The sequence below is a fragment of the Mauremys reevesii genome, linkage group 5, assembly GCF_016161935.1.
Source record: "Mauremys reevesii isolate NIE-2019 linkage group 5, ASM1616193v1, whole genome shotgun sequence".
Lineage (NCBI taxonomy): Eukaryota > Metazoa > Chordata > Testudines > Geoemydidae > Mauremys > Mauremys reevesii.
The window spans coordinates 124,832,314-124,850,083 of record NC_052627.1 but is presented as its reverse complement, the minus strand read 5'-3'; the positions used below and the strand labels follow the sequence as shown (position 1 = coordinate 124,850,083).

The 17,770-nt window shown below is 43.9% G+C and overlaps 1 protein-coding gene across 1 annotated transcript in view; it reads left to right on the top strand.

Moving 5' to 3' along the window:
- Positions 1 to 17,770, top strand: part of POLR1A (RNA polymerase I subunit A) — a 58,575-nt gene that overhangs the window by 11,032 nt on the left and 29,773 nt on the right. Inside the window, exons 10-16 of the mRNA XM_039540235.1 lie at positions 2,447 to 2,620; positions 2,868 to 2,990; positions 5,302 to 5,529; positions 11,734 to 11,988; positions 12,767 to 12,958; positions 14,201 to 14,350; positions 14,866 to 15,049. Coding sequence (XP_039396169.1) covers positions 2,447 to 2,620; positions 2,868 to 2,990; positions 5,302 to 5,529; positions 11,734 to 11,988; positions 12,767 to 12,958; positions 14,201 to 14,350; positions 14,866 to 15,049 — 1,306 coding nt within the window. The remainder of the gene's footprint in view (positions 1 to 2,446; positions 2,621 to 2,867; positions 2,991 to 5,301; positions 5,530 to 11,733; positions 11,989 to 12,766; positions 12,959 to 14,200; positions 14,351 to 14,865; positions 15,050 to 17,770) is intronic.

Below are 17,770 nucleotides of genomic sequence, written 5' to 3'. Positions count from 1 at the left end.
TGGGCTTGTGTGCTATTGTCCCAAGGAGGCCTGCTGCAAGGGAAAGCAGTTTGTTCACAGACTTCTATTGCTGATTTTTCCACATTTATTAGTAAAGTGAATGTTTGGTGTGTATGAGAGAATGGGCCACTAGTTCACTCGGTTGGTACTGCACAGACCACCAAAGTAGAAGTTTCTGCCATGCTGCTCTGAACATACGTCATTGCTGAGATGCAGGAAGTGGGATTACCACTGTGGGTAAGGGGCAATTCAGCTTCTGAGGCTAAGCAGTGCCTGTTGTGGGTACTGCCCATTAGTAGCTAGGCTGGCATCAGCTAATTCACACAGGCCACAAAATACCAGTTAGTTCAGTGGTGGGCAAACTTTTTGGTCCTAGGGCCACATTGGGGTTGCAAAACTGTATGGAGAGCCAGGTAGGGAAGACTGTGCCTCCCCAAACAGCCTGGCCCCCACCTCCTATTTGCCCCCTCCCACTTCTTCCCCCCCCAGAACCTCTGACCCATCCAATTCCTCCTGCTCCTTGTCCCCTGACTGCCCCCTCCTGGGAGCCCTGCCCCCTGGGACCCCACCCCCTATCCAGTCCCCCTGACTGCCCTGACCCCTATCCATACCCTCACCCCCAGACAGGCCCCCCGGGACTCCCATGCCTATCCAACCCCCCCTTCCCTGTCCTCTGACCCCCAACCCCAGAACCTCCACCCTATCCAACCCCCCGTTTCCTGTCCCCTGACTCCCCTGCCCCCTAGCCACTCGCCTGTCCCTGACAGCCTCCCCCCCACCCTGGGACTCCCACACCTATCCAACTGCCCCCTGTCTCTTGACTGCCCCTGGGACCCCCCTGCCCCTTATCCAGCCCCCCACTCCCCGTCCCCTAACTATGCTCAGAGCAGCAGGATCTCGCTGCCCGGCTGGAGCCACCCATGCTGCCTGACAGGAGCAGTGGGCCAGAGCGCTGGCGGCGCAGCACGCTGAGGCTGTGGGGGAGAGGGGCACCAGGGGAGGGGACGGGGGCTAGCCTCCCTGGCCAGGAGCTCAGGGGCCAGGCAGGATGGTCCTGCAGGCTGGATGTGGGCTGTCGTTTGCCCACCTCTGCATTAGTTGGTAACAATGTTCAGTCACTGCTGACCTAAACTATTTTCACATGGGTGAACTAGAAGTGGAAAGCTCCATATCCAGTCACCAACCCTCTGGAACATCCAGACCCACGTCCTTTCCCAGTTGGATCATATTGAGACCTGCAAGGGGAGTGCTGGGGAAGCCCTGTACCGATGATTTCTGAATTTAACACGTGAGCCACTTTAGCTGCAACCACGATATGCCCAGCATTTGCATAGGGGCCTTTCTCCCCCAGATTTAAGTGCTCTCCTTTATTGTTGCACTCCTGACTGTGGAGTGGCATCCAAATATTTTACTTCCATTATTACGCTTTGTTTTTTTAACGTTTAGATTGAGGTAGCACTTACAGGCTTTAACTAGGTCAGTCCCTGTTATGCTAGGTGCTGTACAAACATATGGTAAATTACAGTCCTGGGTCTCTGTCAAACATGTTCTGTGTTTCTCATCCTCAGGTAAGAAACCCTTGCACCTTTTAACTGGGAGAGGAACTCCCCAATTCCAGTTTGAAACATGCTAAACCTAAAAAAAAGCAGGACTAGAAATAAACTGTCATCCAGTTGAGTGCCCCTCTCCCGGTGTATATAGTCCAGGCTTGCTGTATGTTACGAGGTCTGATGCTTGGCATCAGCTAAACTAAATACTCCTTTTGATTTATGTTCATTGCAATAACATCACTGAAGGCATTGTAAATTACTTTAATCACTTTGTTAGTCTTTAAGGTGCCACTAGTACTCCTGTTTTAATCACTGAGTTTCACCACTAGGGGGAGCTGCTTCTTCAGCTATTTGAAACTGCTTGAGGTAGGCATGTAATTAACTGTGTTTGGAAATTGGCCGGGGCACAGACTGTAATACCTCATGAAAAAATGGCTTAGGGTTTTTAATGATTGTGAGAAATTAGGATCTTGGATTATTTTTATCCAAAAGAGGGTGCCTCCCAGTATTCTGGTGGCTCCTAGCACCTTGTTGGGTCACTCACTCAATGCTGACTCAGATGGGAGACTGCTACTTATTTGATTACCAACTATTGAATCCCTATCGCCGTGTGTTACCTATTGTTTTCCTTGGAAGTCTCCTATCCAGAGGCTGACGAGGTCTGACCTGGTTTAATTTTTGAGGTTTGATAAGAGAACAGCCCAAGGCAGTATGTTGAGATAATCTAGAAGTAACATTTATCTTGTTAATGATTCATTGGGTTTCTTAGCTTTAATCAGATGGACAAAAATGAGTGTTTCAGCTGAGATTTCCTTTGAGAGCTTAATGCCATAAACATAAGGCTGGTAAAACAGGAATTGAATTTTTTAAGTCCGGATTCTCGTACATTTCTACAGGTGACAGATGAGCCGTTGGAATCACTGGACCGTTCAGTCCTGGCTTTGATCTCAGGACAGAGCACTGCAGATAAACTGTACAACATTTGGATTCGTCTTCAGAGCCATGTCAATATTGTGTTCGACAGTGACATGGACAAACTAATGACAGAAAAATACCCTGGTGTCCGTCAGGTGAGTGTCAGCGGAGTCTCAAACGGACTTCACTAGACTTCATGTGGTAAGAGACAGCTATAGAGAGAAGCACAAAGGGAATAAGTACGAAAAGTGAAGTAGTTGTGTTTAATTTGTAGGCATTTTCATGGCACTCATCACTGTAGTATCTAGCGTGTTTGAATAACTCGTTGGATACTTTGATACAGTATATTTGTAACATCTGTATTTTTTTGTTTTATCATTCTTTTAATTTCTACTTTCAAAGATACTGGAGAAAAAGGAAGGACTGTTCCGTAAGCACATGATGGGAAAACGTGTGGATTACGCTGCTCGGTCAGTCATTTGCCCTGACATGTACATTGCTACCAATGAGATTGGTATTCCTATGGTAAGGGAAAATAAAGTATTATGTTTGTTAGGACAAGCCTGTCGGTGGGATTGCAGTGTAGCATATTTGACAATGTAGTTACCGATTTGAAATTTGTATGTTCGCTGACTGATCCAGTCTCTTGTCCCACATCCCCCTCATTCTCGCAATATCTCCATAGTCCTGCAAAGCAGATTCCCCTTGCATGCAATCTGATGGTTACATGTGTGTTAATAAAAAGATAGTTGAAGACCAGAAAATTTGCCGGTTGTTATACTAAATATTGCCTCTGGGAAAGGAGAGAAAGGTCTGAATTTGGGTCATGGGAGCTTGACAACCACTGAACGTTTTAAGTAGAGCTTGGCTCCTGTTTTCCTATCCCTGGTCTTTGCATGTTGCATTTTGTAACATCACAGCAGCCTGTGCCAAGCTTTAGGTAAATGTAGTGTGCTGAGTCATTGTTGCAAAGCTGCCTTAATTCCTTCCCTACTGACTTGCAGTTTCCTCCCAAAGAGAGAACCTACTGAAAGGAAGCTCTTGCTGGCACTTCGGAAGACCTGAAAGTTCTGCTAATGACTGTGGCTGGAATTCTCAGCCTGTGCAACAAGGCCTATAGGGAAGGATGTTACTGTGATTTGTTAGGTGTTTTTTTAATTTCAATCACATTTCCCTTGCTCCTGCTTGTGGAGTTTAATTAGCTTAGAGACTTGGGCTGTTCTCATACCATCATCTTTTTCACTTCACTATCTAAGACTCATGGATCTGTGACTGATGCATTTTTTTTCTTTTGTCATCAGCTGTTCGCTTTTGGAAAATAAAATCTGTGTGTGTGTGTATTTATCCAGTTAATGGATTTTTCTACTTGTCGTCATGAGGGGAAACAACAGAGAAGGAACAAATTTTCCCATTTATCATAGTGAAACCACAAAGAAGGGACAGAAATATATTTGTTAGAAGTGAAAATTCTTTAATCTGGCAATTATCCCAGTTTTGGGGTAATTGCTCTTGCATACCACCTTTTGGGTCCTCTCTAGGGGCACCCAGTCAGGACTTCAGACCTTCAACTGTCACCTGATTGTGGGCAGGTACCTGTGTGCCCACTCACTTCTGAACAGTGTTTTTAAGGCTGCACAGCACCTTGCTGTACACTGATTATCCCCAGCAAGTCAGTCTGCCTAAAGGCCAACTCCTATGTGTTGCTTTCTCTCTCTGGGCTATGAACAGTGAATTGCCAGCATGTACAAGTTACCACACAACTGTGACTCAGCAGAGTACATTTATTCTTAACAGAGGAAAGCACATAGATATATAACATTGTATAAAAAATATATATTTGTTTCCCACACACACACACACACACACACACCCACACCCACACACCAGAAATCGCCCATATTTCACGTGGGGTCTCTGGTAGGTCCACGCCCCTTCCAGCACTGCAGCAAGAGGCAAAGCCTTTCCTTGGACAGAAGGTCCTGTCCATTTGCTGAACTGAAAGGAAGACCACAAGTCAGTTCAAGCTCATCCTTTTATACAAGAAGCCTTGTATTTGTTTTCCTAGTCTCTGAGAAACCCAGCCTGAACTAGTATAAGCAAACCAACCAAGAGATGGTGCTTCTCCAGACTTGTTTACTATTACAGGGGTAATCGGTCTCCACCGGTTTTCGTTCCGGCAAGGAGTTATGGTAACTCTTCCCCATGGAGAAGAACACAACACTAGATAAGCCATTTATAAATTAAATACAATGGTCCCCAAAGATACTGCATGGGGTTGCAGTTTCTGTCACTGTGATATTTCTGGATTTCAGTTTTCTTCTTTGTTTGCATTCATGTGTGGTTCTAGAGTTGTCGTTCTGAGTCACTAGTACCATTTTAAGCCTAAATCCAGCAACCAGTTATTTTGTTTTGCAATGACTGATATGTGGCAAGGAAAAAATTACTTAGTTTGATTTACTAGAGCTGAGAGAAGATTATAAATAAATGGTTTATTTAGAAGGCTACTGATACTTGTAAAAAAAAGTCTTGATATAAGGAGATTTAAAACAAAACTTAAATTAAAAAGTCATATGTTGGATCTGTCCTCATGCCTTTTGGTAAATCAGAGGTTCTATATCATAGATTGTAAGGAGATGGTAACAGTATTGTGGGGCCTGAAGGGCGGGTGTGGATTATAATGTGGGTTAGGATGCAGATAGGAGAAATGGTTGGGTCACACCTCATCTTTCTTCCAAGTGCCCAGCACCTTTTGGAAATAAAAACTCTTCTGTCGACTGGCTGCTGTTCATCGGTGCCTTGTTCATTGATCATTGTGCCTATTTTTCTTCCCGGTTAGGTATTTGCTACCAAATTGACTTACCCTCAGCCAGTAACTCCGTGGAATGTCAAAGAACTGAGGCAGGCTGTCATAAATGGTCCAAATGTTCACCCTGGTGCCTCCATGGTCGTTAATGAAGACGGGTCACGTACGGTGTTGAGTACAACCAGCCAGACCCAGAGGGAAGCCATAGCTAAGCAGCTCCTCACTCCTTCCACTGGAGCCCCAAAACCAGGAATGAAAATTGTGAGTACTGTGCAAACCCAACCCAGCAAGGTAAAGAGTTTTTTGGAGATGGGGGCTGTTGAAGCAGGTTACAAAGTGAAGCTGGACCAATGTTCCAGGTACCTCACCTTTTCATCTGGTGGCTAGAGAAGCTCATGTGGATGTCTGAGGAGAAATGAACAACTTCTAGGCTCAGGGAATTTTTCCTTCCTGCATTTCACTTGAATTCTTGGTGTTTTCATGACTTCCCAATCTGTAAAGGTAACGAATGCTGCTTCTCTTGAAGGTGTGGGTGGATTTAGCTAGCGAAATACGTTTTCTTTTGGACATGAAACTTTTTGTTTTTTTCATCCTTTTCTTTATTATACTTTAATATTAATGTCAAGATACCATGCTGACAATCCTGACAACTGTAGTTCTGCATACCCATAGAATAGATACAGCCCAAGCAGCAATAGTGCAGGAGTCTCCTCTTGTTCTGATGATATGATTTAGCTTGCGACCTAGACAAGACTACCTCTAATGGGAAGAGGTGAATTCAGCCTCCTGGAACATTCAGACCTTGCCCTGTGCTGAGACTGCCATCAGAGTAGCAAGTGAGAGGGAGGATGGCCTTGCTAAGACACAAATTTGGAGGTCTGATTTCAGTGGCATGCTCCTTCAGACTATGATCTAGGGTGACTCATGTCCCCTTTGTCCCTTAGTTTCCCATCTGTAAAATGGGGATAACACTTAACAGGGTTGTTTGAAAGGCTACATTAACTTAATGTTTGAGAGATGCTTAGAGGAAGCTGTTTCATTGCTCCAGCATCACTGTCCTAGTGACCAAAGCTGTACAGCATGTCTGTCTTCCAGTGTTTTCCCACAGATAGTAACTCTTCATTTTAGACTGTCCTAAATGTGCCTGTATTGTTTCCAGCTCTTTGTGGGTGAGGTTCTGCACCTCTTTATGCTCAGCTGAGTGTAGAGGGAGGAGGGAAGAACAAAAGTAGGATATCTTGTTTAGTCAGGAAAATGAGTTGCTTCTATGGTTAGGTCTCCATTTCACCTGAGAGATGTGATTCCCAGCTCCTGTAGATGCACCCATGCTTGCAGGGTAGCACAGGTGGCAGCTCAGGCTAGGCACCTGAGTACATACCCACCTAGACCACTGGGTATACGCTCAATCTACTGCCCTTGCTACACAGCTATTTTTAGCAGAGCTAGCTCAGGCCAAGCAGCGGTGGTATGATATAGACAGTGTTGTCAGTCTAGGCCTCTTGTCTTCGAATCTCAGCTTTGCCACTCACTGTCTGATCTTGTGTAATTCACTTAGCTTCACTATGCCACAGTTCAACCCATGTGTAAAGTTCATATAATATTTCCCTACCTCACAGGTGTTGAGGCTCAATGTTGACAAAGGGTATTTACCTACTTAGATAAAAAATGCTGTACAAGTAATGAATGTTTTTATTTTGATACCTTTTACTTCTACTGACATGTTTCTGACAGAGGTTCCTGTGCCCATAAGATAGTATTTAATACTTAGCATTTCAGTGAGTCCAGTTAGCTCAAATCCTTTCATAGACCTAAAATAAACCTTCACCATGTTATGAAGTAGGGTGAATAAAAACCTGATTTAAAAAAATATCAAATATCAGATTTGTTTGATTTAAATCAAATACAGTTTACTTTTTAAAAATAAACCTGTTTAAAATTAAATTTGAAACTGGCAGCCTAAAAATCTAAACTTACTATAAGCTATTCAAATAAATTAAATACATTTTTAAAATGCTGCTTCATTTAAATAAATTAAAAATGCTGCATATGAGTTCTCAGATTTTAATGGGTTAAAGGGTGCTGCTTTTTCTGATCTATATAAAATCAGAGGGAAAACATCTTTTGAATTCAACTCAAGCTTTATAAATATATCATATCATGTCTTGTATTGCATTATTATCAATCTTTACAGTTGAGCAAATCCTGATACTTACATTTGGAAAAAATGTAAATACTTTGGTACTTTTGGTTTCAGTGTAGCGAGCCAAGTGCAGAGAGAATATTTCCTTCATTTGAACTAGTTCATTCAAAGTTGAGAAACCACTTGGGAGTTGAGAGAACCTAATTTTTATCATGTTCAGAAGGTAGCTGCCTTATCAGCACCTGGCCCTCATTCCTCAGCTACTCGGCTTTTCCCTCGATCCCTTTTTTCTTTAAAGGGGCTATGTCATGAACAGGGTGTGACTGGCCATGATCCCTACTACCCTTCTAAGGGGGCAGCCCACCCTGTTAGAACCCCATCTGCATCATTAGGCAGCTGAGTATCTTTGAAAATCTGGTCCATGGTTACCGGGACCAATCCAATAATTTCCTAGCTACAGTTAGTACTTCTTTTGTTTAGTAAATCACTTTTACATGCCAAATATGTTTTGATAAACTTTTTTCTTATGTATCCAGCACATTTTAAGTTAGCTTATTTAAATAATAAAAACAATTTTAAAAAGTTGTTTTTGTACTTGAATTAAAATTAAGAATGTGAATAAATGTATGCTAAGCTATATAACTGCTTAAATACATTTTGTGTGGGTATAACATATCCTCCTGGTTAGCACAAAGAAGTACCAAATTCAGTGTAGTGGCTTCATTTGGTTGCAACATGTTTGGTTGGTATAACCATTACATGAGAATGAACCTTTCTTTAGGAAAATAACTAAAAGGTACAAATTCAAAATAAGATTTCCTGTTTGCTGGATTAAATAATGATTTAAATCACCAATTTTAAAGTACCTTTTGATTTAAATCTTTCCACCCTGCTGTGAAGTCAGTATTATCCCCGTTTTTGAGATGGGGAAACCGGTGTCACAAGGAGATTAAGCCTCTTCAGAGGAGGGTCACTTTCAGAATAGGAATTAGAACTCGGGAATTCTTAGCTCCCAATCCAGAGCTCCACTTTCTACATTTCAGGTTACTGTTACATAAATGTGATGTTTGAGCTGTTGCCTCTGATGTCCTTCTCCCCTCTGATATGCAATCCTGAAACTGATGTTCATGCTCTTTTCAGAAGAAAACTTGCAGATGGAGAAAGGTAGCCGCTGTTAGCACCTATACTGAAATGGGAGACAAATATTTGAACAGGGTACATCATATCTGCCAGTATTTCCAGCAGATGGCTTTCACGCCTGAGTATCTAAACCAGCGTTTTCTTTGACCCCTCAGATTTTACTTTGGGCATGCTGTGAAATTGGCTCTTTGCTGCTATGTTGGAAGTGGCAAAAGAGCACCTATGAATTGGGGCCTGAAAATTGAACTTTTCTCAACATTAGCTGAATATCTTATTCGACTGAAGCGATGAAAGACTGAAAAGAGGGTCACCGCATCTATATTAAAAAGTCTTCTTTCCTAAATAGAGTTGGGGACTCACAGTATACCATTGTTTGGGGATTTGAATTATAGAATGGTGCTCTTAATTCATGAAAGGCTTTAAGTTTCTGAGAGCTCGTATAATGTTCTTTAACATAGAGGTTTTTTAAAAACAGAAACAAGGTGAATTGTTGCAAATACGAAGAGCCAGTACCTTTGCCACATAGACAGTAATATCCACCTCCAGCAAGCAGCCTTTGGGCCAAATTGTAGATCTTCAAGAAATCTCAAGCTGAATCCTAAGCAGTGATGCAAAGTAGCTAGCTGGCTATTACCGCTGGCTAGTCTGGCTGACCTAAAAGCAGATAGCAATACACTCAGGTCAGATGTATAACTGTCCGTGTATCTCCTCCTTCATGATGGATGCTTACATTTTCTTCTGGTGTCATATTTGTTTGCTCTGTGTAGTATAGCCTGGTGCATAGCATTAGGCTTGGGTGGTGGCTTTTTTACCAGGAGAGCTAAGTTCAATTTCCTCTGCTGCCGGAGACTCCCTGTGTGACCTGGGGCAAGTGACATAGTTAAGGCTGCAAGTCTTTCACGGAAGTCACGGATTCCGTGACTTTCCAGGACCTCCGTGACTCCTGCAGCGGCTGGTGTGGCTGACTCCAGTGCTGCTCGAGCAGCTGGGGTGGCACCAGGGCCAGCCACGCCAGCTGCTGCTCCGGTGTTCCCAGGCAGCTGGTCCCAGGCTCTGTCCCAGAGCAGCGATCCCAAGAGCAGCAGCAGCAGCGCCTCAGACTGCCCTGCACACGCCTCCTCTTCCCACCCCCTTGCAGCAGCAGCAGTGGGTCCCTAGGCCACACCCCTTCTGGAGGAGCGGTGGCAGGTCCCCAGGCCGCCTGCCACACAGAGGAGCGGCAGTGGGTCCCTGGGCCGCCCCCCTTCCCAGAGCAGCACATCCGCTGGAGCGCCCCCTCTCCCCCAGCACCTAAGATTTAGTTAGGGATATTTTTAGTAAAAGTCATGGACAGGTCACTGGCCCTGACTTTTTGTTTATTGCCCCTGACCTGTCCATGACTTTTACTAAAAATACCTATGACTAATCATAGCCTTAGACATAGTGTCTCTGTATTTAAGATTTCCCTTCCTGTAAAAGGGGGAGACTAGAACTGCCCTACCTCATAGGGATGTTGCTAGGAAAAATGTGTTCAAGACTGTGAGATGCTCGGATGTGACCGTAAAGGGGGCCGTATAAATACTATAGATCATATAGAATATGGTCACTTCTGACTGAACTAAAATACCTCTAGAAATTTCTTTAAATAGTGAACCACTGGGAAGATTGGCAGACAACTCCACCCCCATCACATCTCCCTCCAAGTCAATAAATAAACTTTCTCTGCTGTTGCGTACATTTTTGGAGGGAGGTGAGGGCTAACCTTGATGTGAACTTCTTCTCGCATCCAAAACAAATCCTACATAAGCCCCATAAAAAGTCTTTGCTGTGGTATTTATTCAGTGAACAGAAGCAGGAAAGCTGCTTGTTTTGGGCTTGAAAGGGCAGTGCTCAATCATTTGCAGTTTGGCAACAGTTGTGAACATTTGAGGCATTTCCAGGGTGTGCTCCAGGGGAGGACAATAATGAGTTCATTTTCCATTACAGCAATATCCGCACTTTTATCAACCTGAAATGATATAACATCATTGGCTGTTGGCCCATTCAGTCTAACATTCTACAGAGAAGGGCAGAAAGGAAACAGCCCAGTGCGCTTAAAGGGCCTGTGACATAAGGTGGTAGTTAGAGCAGTTGCCAAATATTTACATCGATCCACTGAGTCAGAATTGAAGTATCTTCTTGGAAACTTTTTGGTTATTCTGGTCATTGAATCATCTCCGAGGGCTGGGGAATTCCAGTGATCATAGATTCCCGCTCCCTAAGGACTGTTAGAGTCTGCTATCACGTTACTTAAAGGGAGCTTTATAATTTCCTATTGTTTTTGTTTTTAGATTGTAAGTGACCTGCAAAGCAAACATTTAAAATTGAGTTCACCACTAAAATATGTGCTGAATGCACCCACTAACCAGCCTGTGGAGAGCACTCAGCACAGAAATATGCCAAGCTTAGCCTCTTAAAGAGATTTGTTTGTGATACCTGGAAAGTTTGCTGCAGCTGCTCAGGCTGTGGGTGCCTTAGCATTTGTTTAGTATTTTATTCTAAGTGTTTTATGTGCTTCAATCACTTGTACAAACAATTTAAGTAATCACAATAGCACTGCAAAGTTAAGTATTCTAGCACCTGTTCTATTGAAAGGGAGACTGTGGTATAATGAGGGGAGGTGTTGTGGTCAAGATCACCTGGAAAGCTGGTGTCAAAAATGAAATTAGAATTCAGGAGTCCCTGGCCTCTGGTCCTGTGCTCCATCCACTTGACCATGGTGTCTTATTCTCGGATGTCTGATATTGGAATTACAATACTCCCTCTGATTATTGAGCCAATTCAGAGGGAACCAGGTAAATGATATTTTTTTCTCCCCTCACATGGCAGAATTTTAAAGGTTTCCTTTTTAGTATTATGCTAAAGTCTTCGATAAACAGTACTGTGAAGGGGGAGGAGGGATTGCATCTTACCTGGAATGCTGAACTGGTTTGATAACATGAGGAACTAATTCTGGTTTCTGTAGAATCTTGGAATGTGGTCTAGTGGGGAACAGAGTGGTTGAGGAAGTAAGTGGACTGGATCTGATACCCAAAGGGGGTCCACAGAATGGAAATTATAGAGGAAAAACTGCTTTAGAGTGTGCACGTGGGTTTAAAATTTTTACTTTCTGATGAGAGCCTGGAATGCTTTATAAACAGGTGAACTGTATTAAATCTCTCTCATAGGTATGTCGCCATCTTAAAAATGGAGATGTCCTCTTACTGAACCGTCAGCCCACCCTTCACAGACCGTCCATCCAAGCCCACCGGGCCAGAATCCTGCCTGGGGAAAAGGTGCTGAGGCTTCACTATGCCAACTGCAAAGCCTACAATGCTGATTTTGATGGTGATGAAATGAACGCTCATTTTCCTCAGAGCGAGCTAGGCCGGGCAGAAGCCTACGTGTTAGCCTGCACTGATGAACAGTATCTCGTTCCTAAGGTAAATAAAACCATTTCATTGAAAGACCATAAATAAATTGTTTATATCTCTAGAAACCTCTTCCTTCCTCAAAGTGCTCCTTTGGGTTGTTTAATGGTAACTTTGCTTCATAATGCGTTCTTGGGGTGGCAAAGGTGGCTAGTAACTAGACTCCATTGTGTTAGATCTTGGTGGCCATAGACTTAAGAATGAAAATTGCAAACACAGGCTCAAACTGTGCATGTGAGGGGGATTTTGTGGGGAAACCTGGACATCTAGACCTGGGGGTTAACACCTATATACTGTGGTGACGGGTGCTTAAAATAATCTGGATTGATCCTCCTCCTACTTTTAACTCTTATAGTGCCTGATTGCTGGTATTGTCCCCTGTGTCTGAGCCCCTGAAATGTCATTCATACCTTCCAGTTCTGATTCGCCACTCATCCTCCATGACATGTTTCTCACTCGACCAACTGTTCTCCCTGATCCCAAGAGGACTGGGGGAAGGTGAACTTAGAGGTCGGCATGAGGGTGGTAGAATGTCTCAATATTACTAACAGAATTGAAGAAATGGCTGGGGGAGGTGTTGTGTTTTTTTTTTTTTTTTTTTTAAATCAGTTTGGGGCCAGCTATTTCTCTTAAATCTCAATGTTTAGGAGATATTTACTGGAGGGAGAGGCGCTGTCACCATGAAGAACTCCTCACACCAGGACTACTGTGCTTTTAAACACCCATAATGGAGCTAATTGATACTAATATGTGATTCCTACCTCACCTACTCTTTGTATATGTCTCTTAGGATGGCAAACCACTGGCAGGTTTGATCCAGGATCATATGATCTCTGGTGCCAGCATGACGATCCGGGGCTGCTTTTTCACAAGAGAACAGTACATGGAGCTGATATATAGAGGACTGACAGACAAAAAGGGAAGAGTGAAAATCCTTCCACCTGCCATTATGAAACCACAACGGTTATGGACAGGAAAACAGGTAGCTGAAAAGTTAAGACTATTAAGAAAACAGACTGTTCAGAACTAAGCAAAGTGCTATAATTAAAACCCAGGACTAGCTATAGTGACTGAGAAGCATGGTCCCAGTAGGTCGGCTGCAAATCTTCATGTGTATTCTTCCTGGAGTTGTTCAGTTTTGTGTCCTTTAAAATAATATTATAGGAATTGCACTTTCTCACTTACCCTGGGCAGTGTTTCAACTAGAATTGTGGCATGATTTACAGTGTCTGAGCTGGAGGAGGAGATGCACATGCAGAACAGAAGCAGAGAAATGATGCGACTGCTACTTAGTGATTTAGTTTCCTTTCTGGGATGGGATCTAGATAAAGTCTTTTTGAGACGCTTTTTATAGGTGTTCTTTTTTCCAGTCTCTGAGATTTTTCTCATTCATGCATCTCTGGTATCAAAACGATTCTATCATTTTTCTGTAGAAAATAGAATTTTTCACTGGGTCGGTGTGTGTGTGTGTGTGGGATTTTAAATTGGAACACAGTTTAAATCTCCTAAATTTAATCTTGACAGGCAAAGTCTTATCTGTTTTTGGTGTTTGCTATAATATTGATTTTAGTCATGAAATATCTGATAGGCTCTACTAGGGAGTATTTCTCGCTTTTTCAGGGTGATGTTCTCTACATCCAGTTACTATGATCCTTGGCACAATAAGGGAATCCTCTAGTGCTATTAATGCTGTATCATTCTGACCTTCCATAGATATGCTGCCAGATGTCACACAGTAGTCTCTTATTACCCATATGCCTTATGTGGTAATGAGACTGAATTTTAATATATGTCGAAGGAGTATAGAAACCACTTTTTAATGCCCTGTATAAATCTGAATATGATATTTTAAACAAATATTGCTGCACTCTACAGTAACTGCCCCAGAGTTTACAATAGTATTACCGCACTGGAGCATCTGGAACTCACTTCTGTAGAATAATACATTATATCATTTGAATATGGGAAATTTTAAACAAAAAGGAACACCAGTCTGTGGGTAACCGAAGGGTAGTTCTTCCCTGAGTGCAGACTTCCAACACTTCTGGCAGTTTTCTGCTGTTGGATAGGTGAGCAGCCAGAACAGGGCTGAGTGGCAGGGCTTCCTATTGCATGTGTGTGGGTATTTATCCTCTCTCCCAGTTTGCCATAGTGGGGTGGGGGATATGGAAAAACTGACGGCTTCTGGCAGTTTGTTAATCCTGTCCTACATTTTTCTTTTCAGATTGTTTCTACGTTGCTAATAAACGTAATCCCTGAAAATCAAATCCCACTGAATTTGTCTGGGAAAGCTAAGATTGGTGGAAAAGCCTGGGTAAAAGGGCCCCAAAACAGAATTCCTGGATCTAATCTTGATTCAATGTGTGAATCCCAGGTATGTTTGTGGAAATAATTGACCACAGAGGCAAGAACTCAGATTTTTTCCTATACTTTAAAAAAAAAAAATAAAGAGGAAAAGATGTATTGTAAAGTTTTTGTAATTGCTAGAATGGGGTGGTCTGAGCTTGGGACTAGGAGCTGGGAGTTCTGTTCCTGGCTCTGACATAAACTCCATCTTTCTTTTGTTAGAGTATCTTCTCTGCCTTCTTCCATTTTGCAGGTGGGGGCAACTAGTATGTACCTGCTTAACTTGTTTTGTAAAGTGCTTTTGGGATGGAATGTATTATAGAAGTGCAAAATCTGTTTGTAATTCTACTATTTTAATTTACTTGTTTGTGTTTATGGTTCACCAGATGATATTGATCGATAAGCATTTTGTACGTTATATGTTCTTATTCCCCATTGTAGTTTATTCTATGTACTAGTCACTAAGAATAATCTTGTCTGCACAAAGATCAAAATGGCTGCTTTCCTAACTGTTTAAATCTATCATCTCATCCTATCCACCAGGTTATCATTAGAGACGGGGAGTTACTTTGCGGGGTCTTGGACAAAGCTCACTATGGCAGCTCTGCCTATGGCCTAGTCCACTGTTGCTATGAAGTCTATGGTGGGGAAACCAGCGGCAAGGTGCTTACATGTCTAGCTCGCCTCTTTACTGCCTATTTGCAGCTGTACAGGGGATTTACAATGGGTGAGTATGGGAAATGTAAATTAGCCCTTGGACTACTGCAGCACCGAGGTACAAAACTGCAGTTGTGCATAAGAAATGGAAACAGTTGTGTGCATGACATTTCACAATACATTGCTGTGTTCCTGAATCTGAATCACCTAGCATGACTTTCTTTCTATTTAGTGTGCATTTCAGTTCCTTCCAATCACTATAGCGAAATGATGCAGTCTTAAGTCCATCCATCACTGAGTTATCTCCAGTCCTCTGTTTCACACGTGCATGGTCATAATGTCTTTTAACAGATCTTTGTTCAGATCAAAATTACATTATTAAGTCTTAAGTTTTCTTTTTCACATAAGTTTAAAAAAAAAAAAACTCACCAAGCATACTCACGTGTTCAGGTTAAAGGATTCAGAGGTGTTATCAATTAAGTCTTGCATTTACTTTGGGGCTGTTAATCTCCCTGTAGATATGACTCTTATTTTGCATCAACTTTGCAAAATTACAATGTGAATTACTCAGCCAGGCATAAAATCTACACCCACCCCCACCCCCACTACAATTAAAACATTTCCCTCATCTGGGCAAATGGCTGAGTAGAATTTTACAGGACTTTCATTGGTATAAAACATGCATATTTGTGAGCTTTATAAACATCTAAATCAGGGGTGGGCAAACTTTTTGGCTGAAGGGCCACATCAGGGAATAGAAATTGTATGTCAGGCCATGAATGCTCAGAAAATTTGGGTTGGGGTGTGGGCTCTGGCGTGGGGCTGGGGATGAGGAGTGTGGAGTGTAGGAGAGTGCTCTGGGCTGGGACCGAGGGGTTGGGAAGGCGGGAGGGGATCGGGTTTGGGACAGGGATCTGGGAAGGGATGCAGGTTCTGATGGGGTGCGGGCTCTAAGGTGGGGTTGGAGATGAGAGGTTTGGGGAGCAGGAGGGAGCAGGGGGGGGGGGGGAGGTGTGGGGCAGGGGGAGCAAGGTGCAGGCTCTGGGTGGGCTGGTTTACCTCCTCTCCCTGGGCTCCTGTCTGGTCCCCCTTCTCCGGCTCCCTGTGTGAGGCAGCTCTGCTGCTGCTGCTGCTGCCAGGCACATATCACAGCTCACCCCCCCCGGCACACATGGGAGCTGGAGTGGAGCCTTGCTACGGCTTCCAGGAGCTGCGCGATGTGACCCCTGACCCTGCGCCCTGGCTGGAGCACTGGAGGGGGCTGAGCTGTGTGGTCCAGCCCCCGACCCAGTGCTCCGGCCGGAGTGCAGGGTCAGGGGCCAAGCCTCGGGGTGCAGGTCGTGGGTTGGCGTAAACGTAGTTTGCCCACCCCTGGTCTAAATACTCTGTAGGCTGTAGCTATGTGTGATCAATTATATTACTTTTAGTAGATGGCAGTAGTGTGCACCACTTGGATTCCAATGCCCCGTTTATTACAGGCAAGGTTAGTTAACACCACCTATTATGAAGGTTGGCCAAAGCTTCCCATCAGAAGATCCTGTTTTCAGTTGTTAATATCTTTTGCCAAAGTTTAACTGTTTGGGCTGAAATTTCCCATGTTGAGTGACTGCCTCAGGCTGAATTCTTTTGGAAAGTGACAACCCAAACAATTCAGCTGTTTCCAAGAATGAGGTTGGGGAAAATAATTGTTTTGCTCATATTAAAATAAACACCCTGAGGATCTCTTCTCTGAAAAATTCTAGCATCCCCTGCTTTGGAGCAAGGGCTTGAAATCAGGCAGAGGAGTGCCCTTTGCATCAGCAGGGTGCCTTTTGCCATCCCTTTGAAAATCCTCCCATGTTTGGCCAAGTATTATAAGCCTTTGAAAAATCATAGTTTGCACACGCTCAATAGCTGTGAAGTTCTAGTCAATCTCTAAATTTCCCAAAGATTCTGTCCGTACTGGGCATGCTTCAGCTCGGGACTGGGCAGGGCTTTGCCTGCAGTTACAGCTCTGGGCTGCTTTCAGGCTGTAGCTGTGCACCAGAACTGAGAGTGGTGAGTCTTTCTCTCCTGTGCTCTTACTGACTTCCTGCTGGACCCAGGCAGCATGGATGAGGAAGCTGCCTGATTCAAGAGCCAGGCCAAGGGAGAGAGGGGGAGCAGACTGGGACTGGAGGATGCTTGTTGTGGGAGGGAAACTGGGGATTAGTGTGGCAATAGAGACTGGGACCAGCTGGGCAAAGAGACCGGGGAAGGGGGGGGACTTAAAATTGGTGAGAAGAATATTGAGAGTCCTAAAGGTGATCTAGAACTTTTTGGGAAAGGGAACTAGGACTAGGATGAGATGCCTGAGGAGTGGGACTGGGGTTGACTTATAGGCAAGAGGAATGGGTCTGGGTCTGGGACAGGGAGCTAGCCAGGGGAAAGAGACCAGATTAGAGCAGAAACAGGTTGGCAGGGATGGGACAGAAGATCTCAGGCTTGGGGGAAATGGGCAATGAGTCTGTCTATTCCCACTAGAGAAAAGGTTCAGAACCCCTGCTCTTTTGGAGCTCTCCCCTCCGCCCCCCAGCATGCTAATAACAACTCCATGGGGCGGGGGGGAGGGTCTTCTGCCCAGTGGGACTGAGAGGATGGCTTGGGGGCTCTGACCTTCTGCATCATGGGGCTCAGGGCTCCGACAGTCCTGTTTGGTGGATCCCCTGAGTGACCCCCCCACATTGGCCACAGAGCCTCAGTTGAGAACCACCACGCTAGAGTACTATGGCTTTCAGAGCCTGGCATGGAAACCAGAATTCCTGAGTCTCAT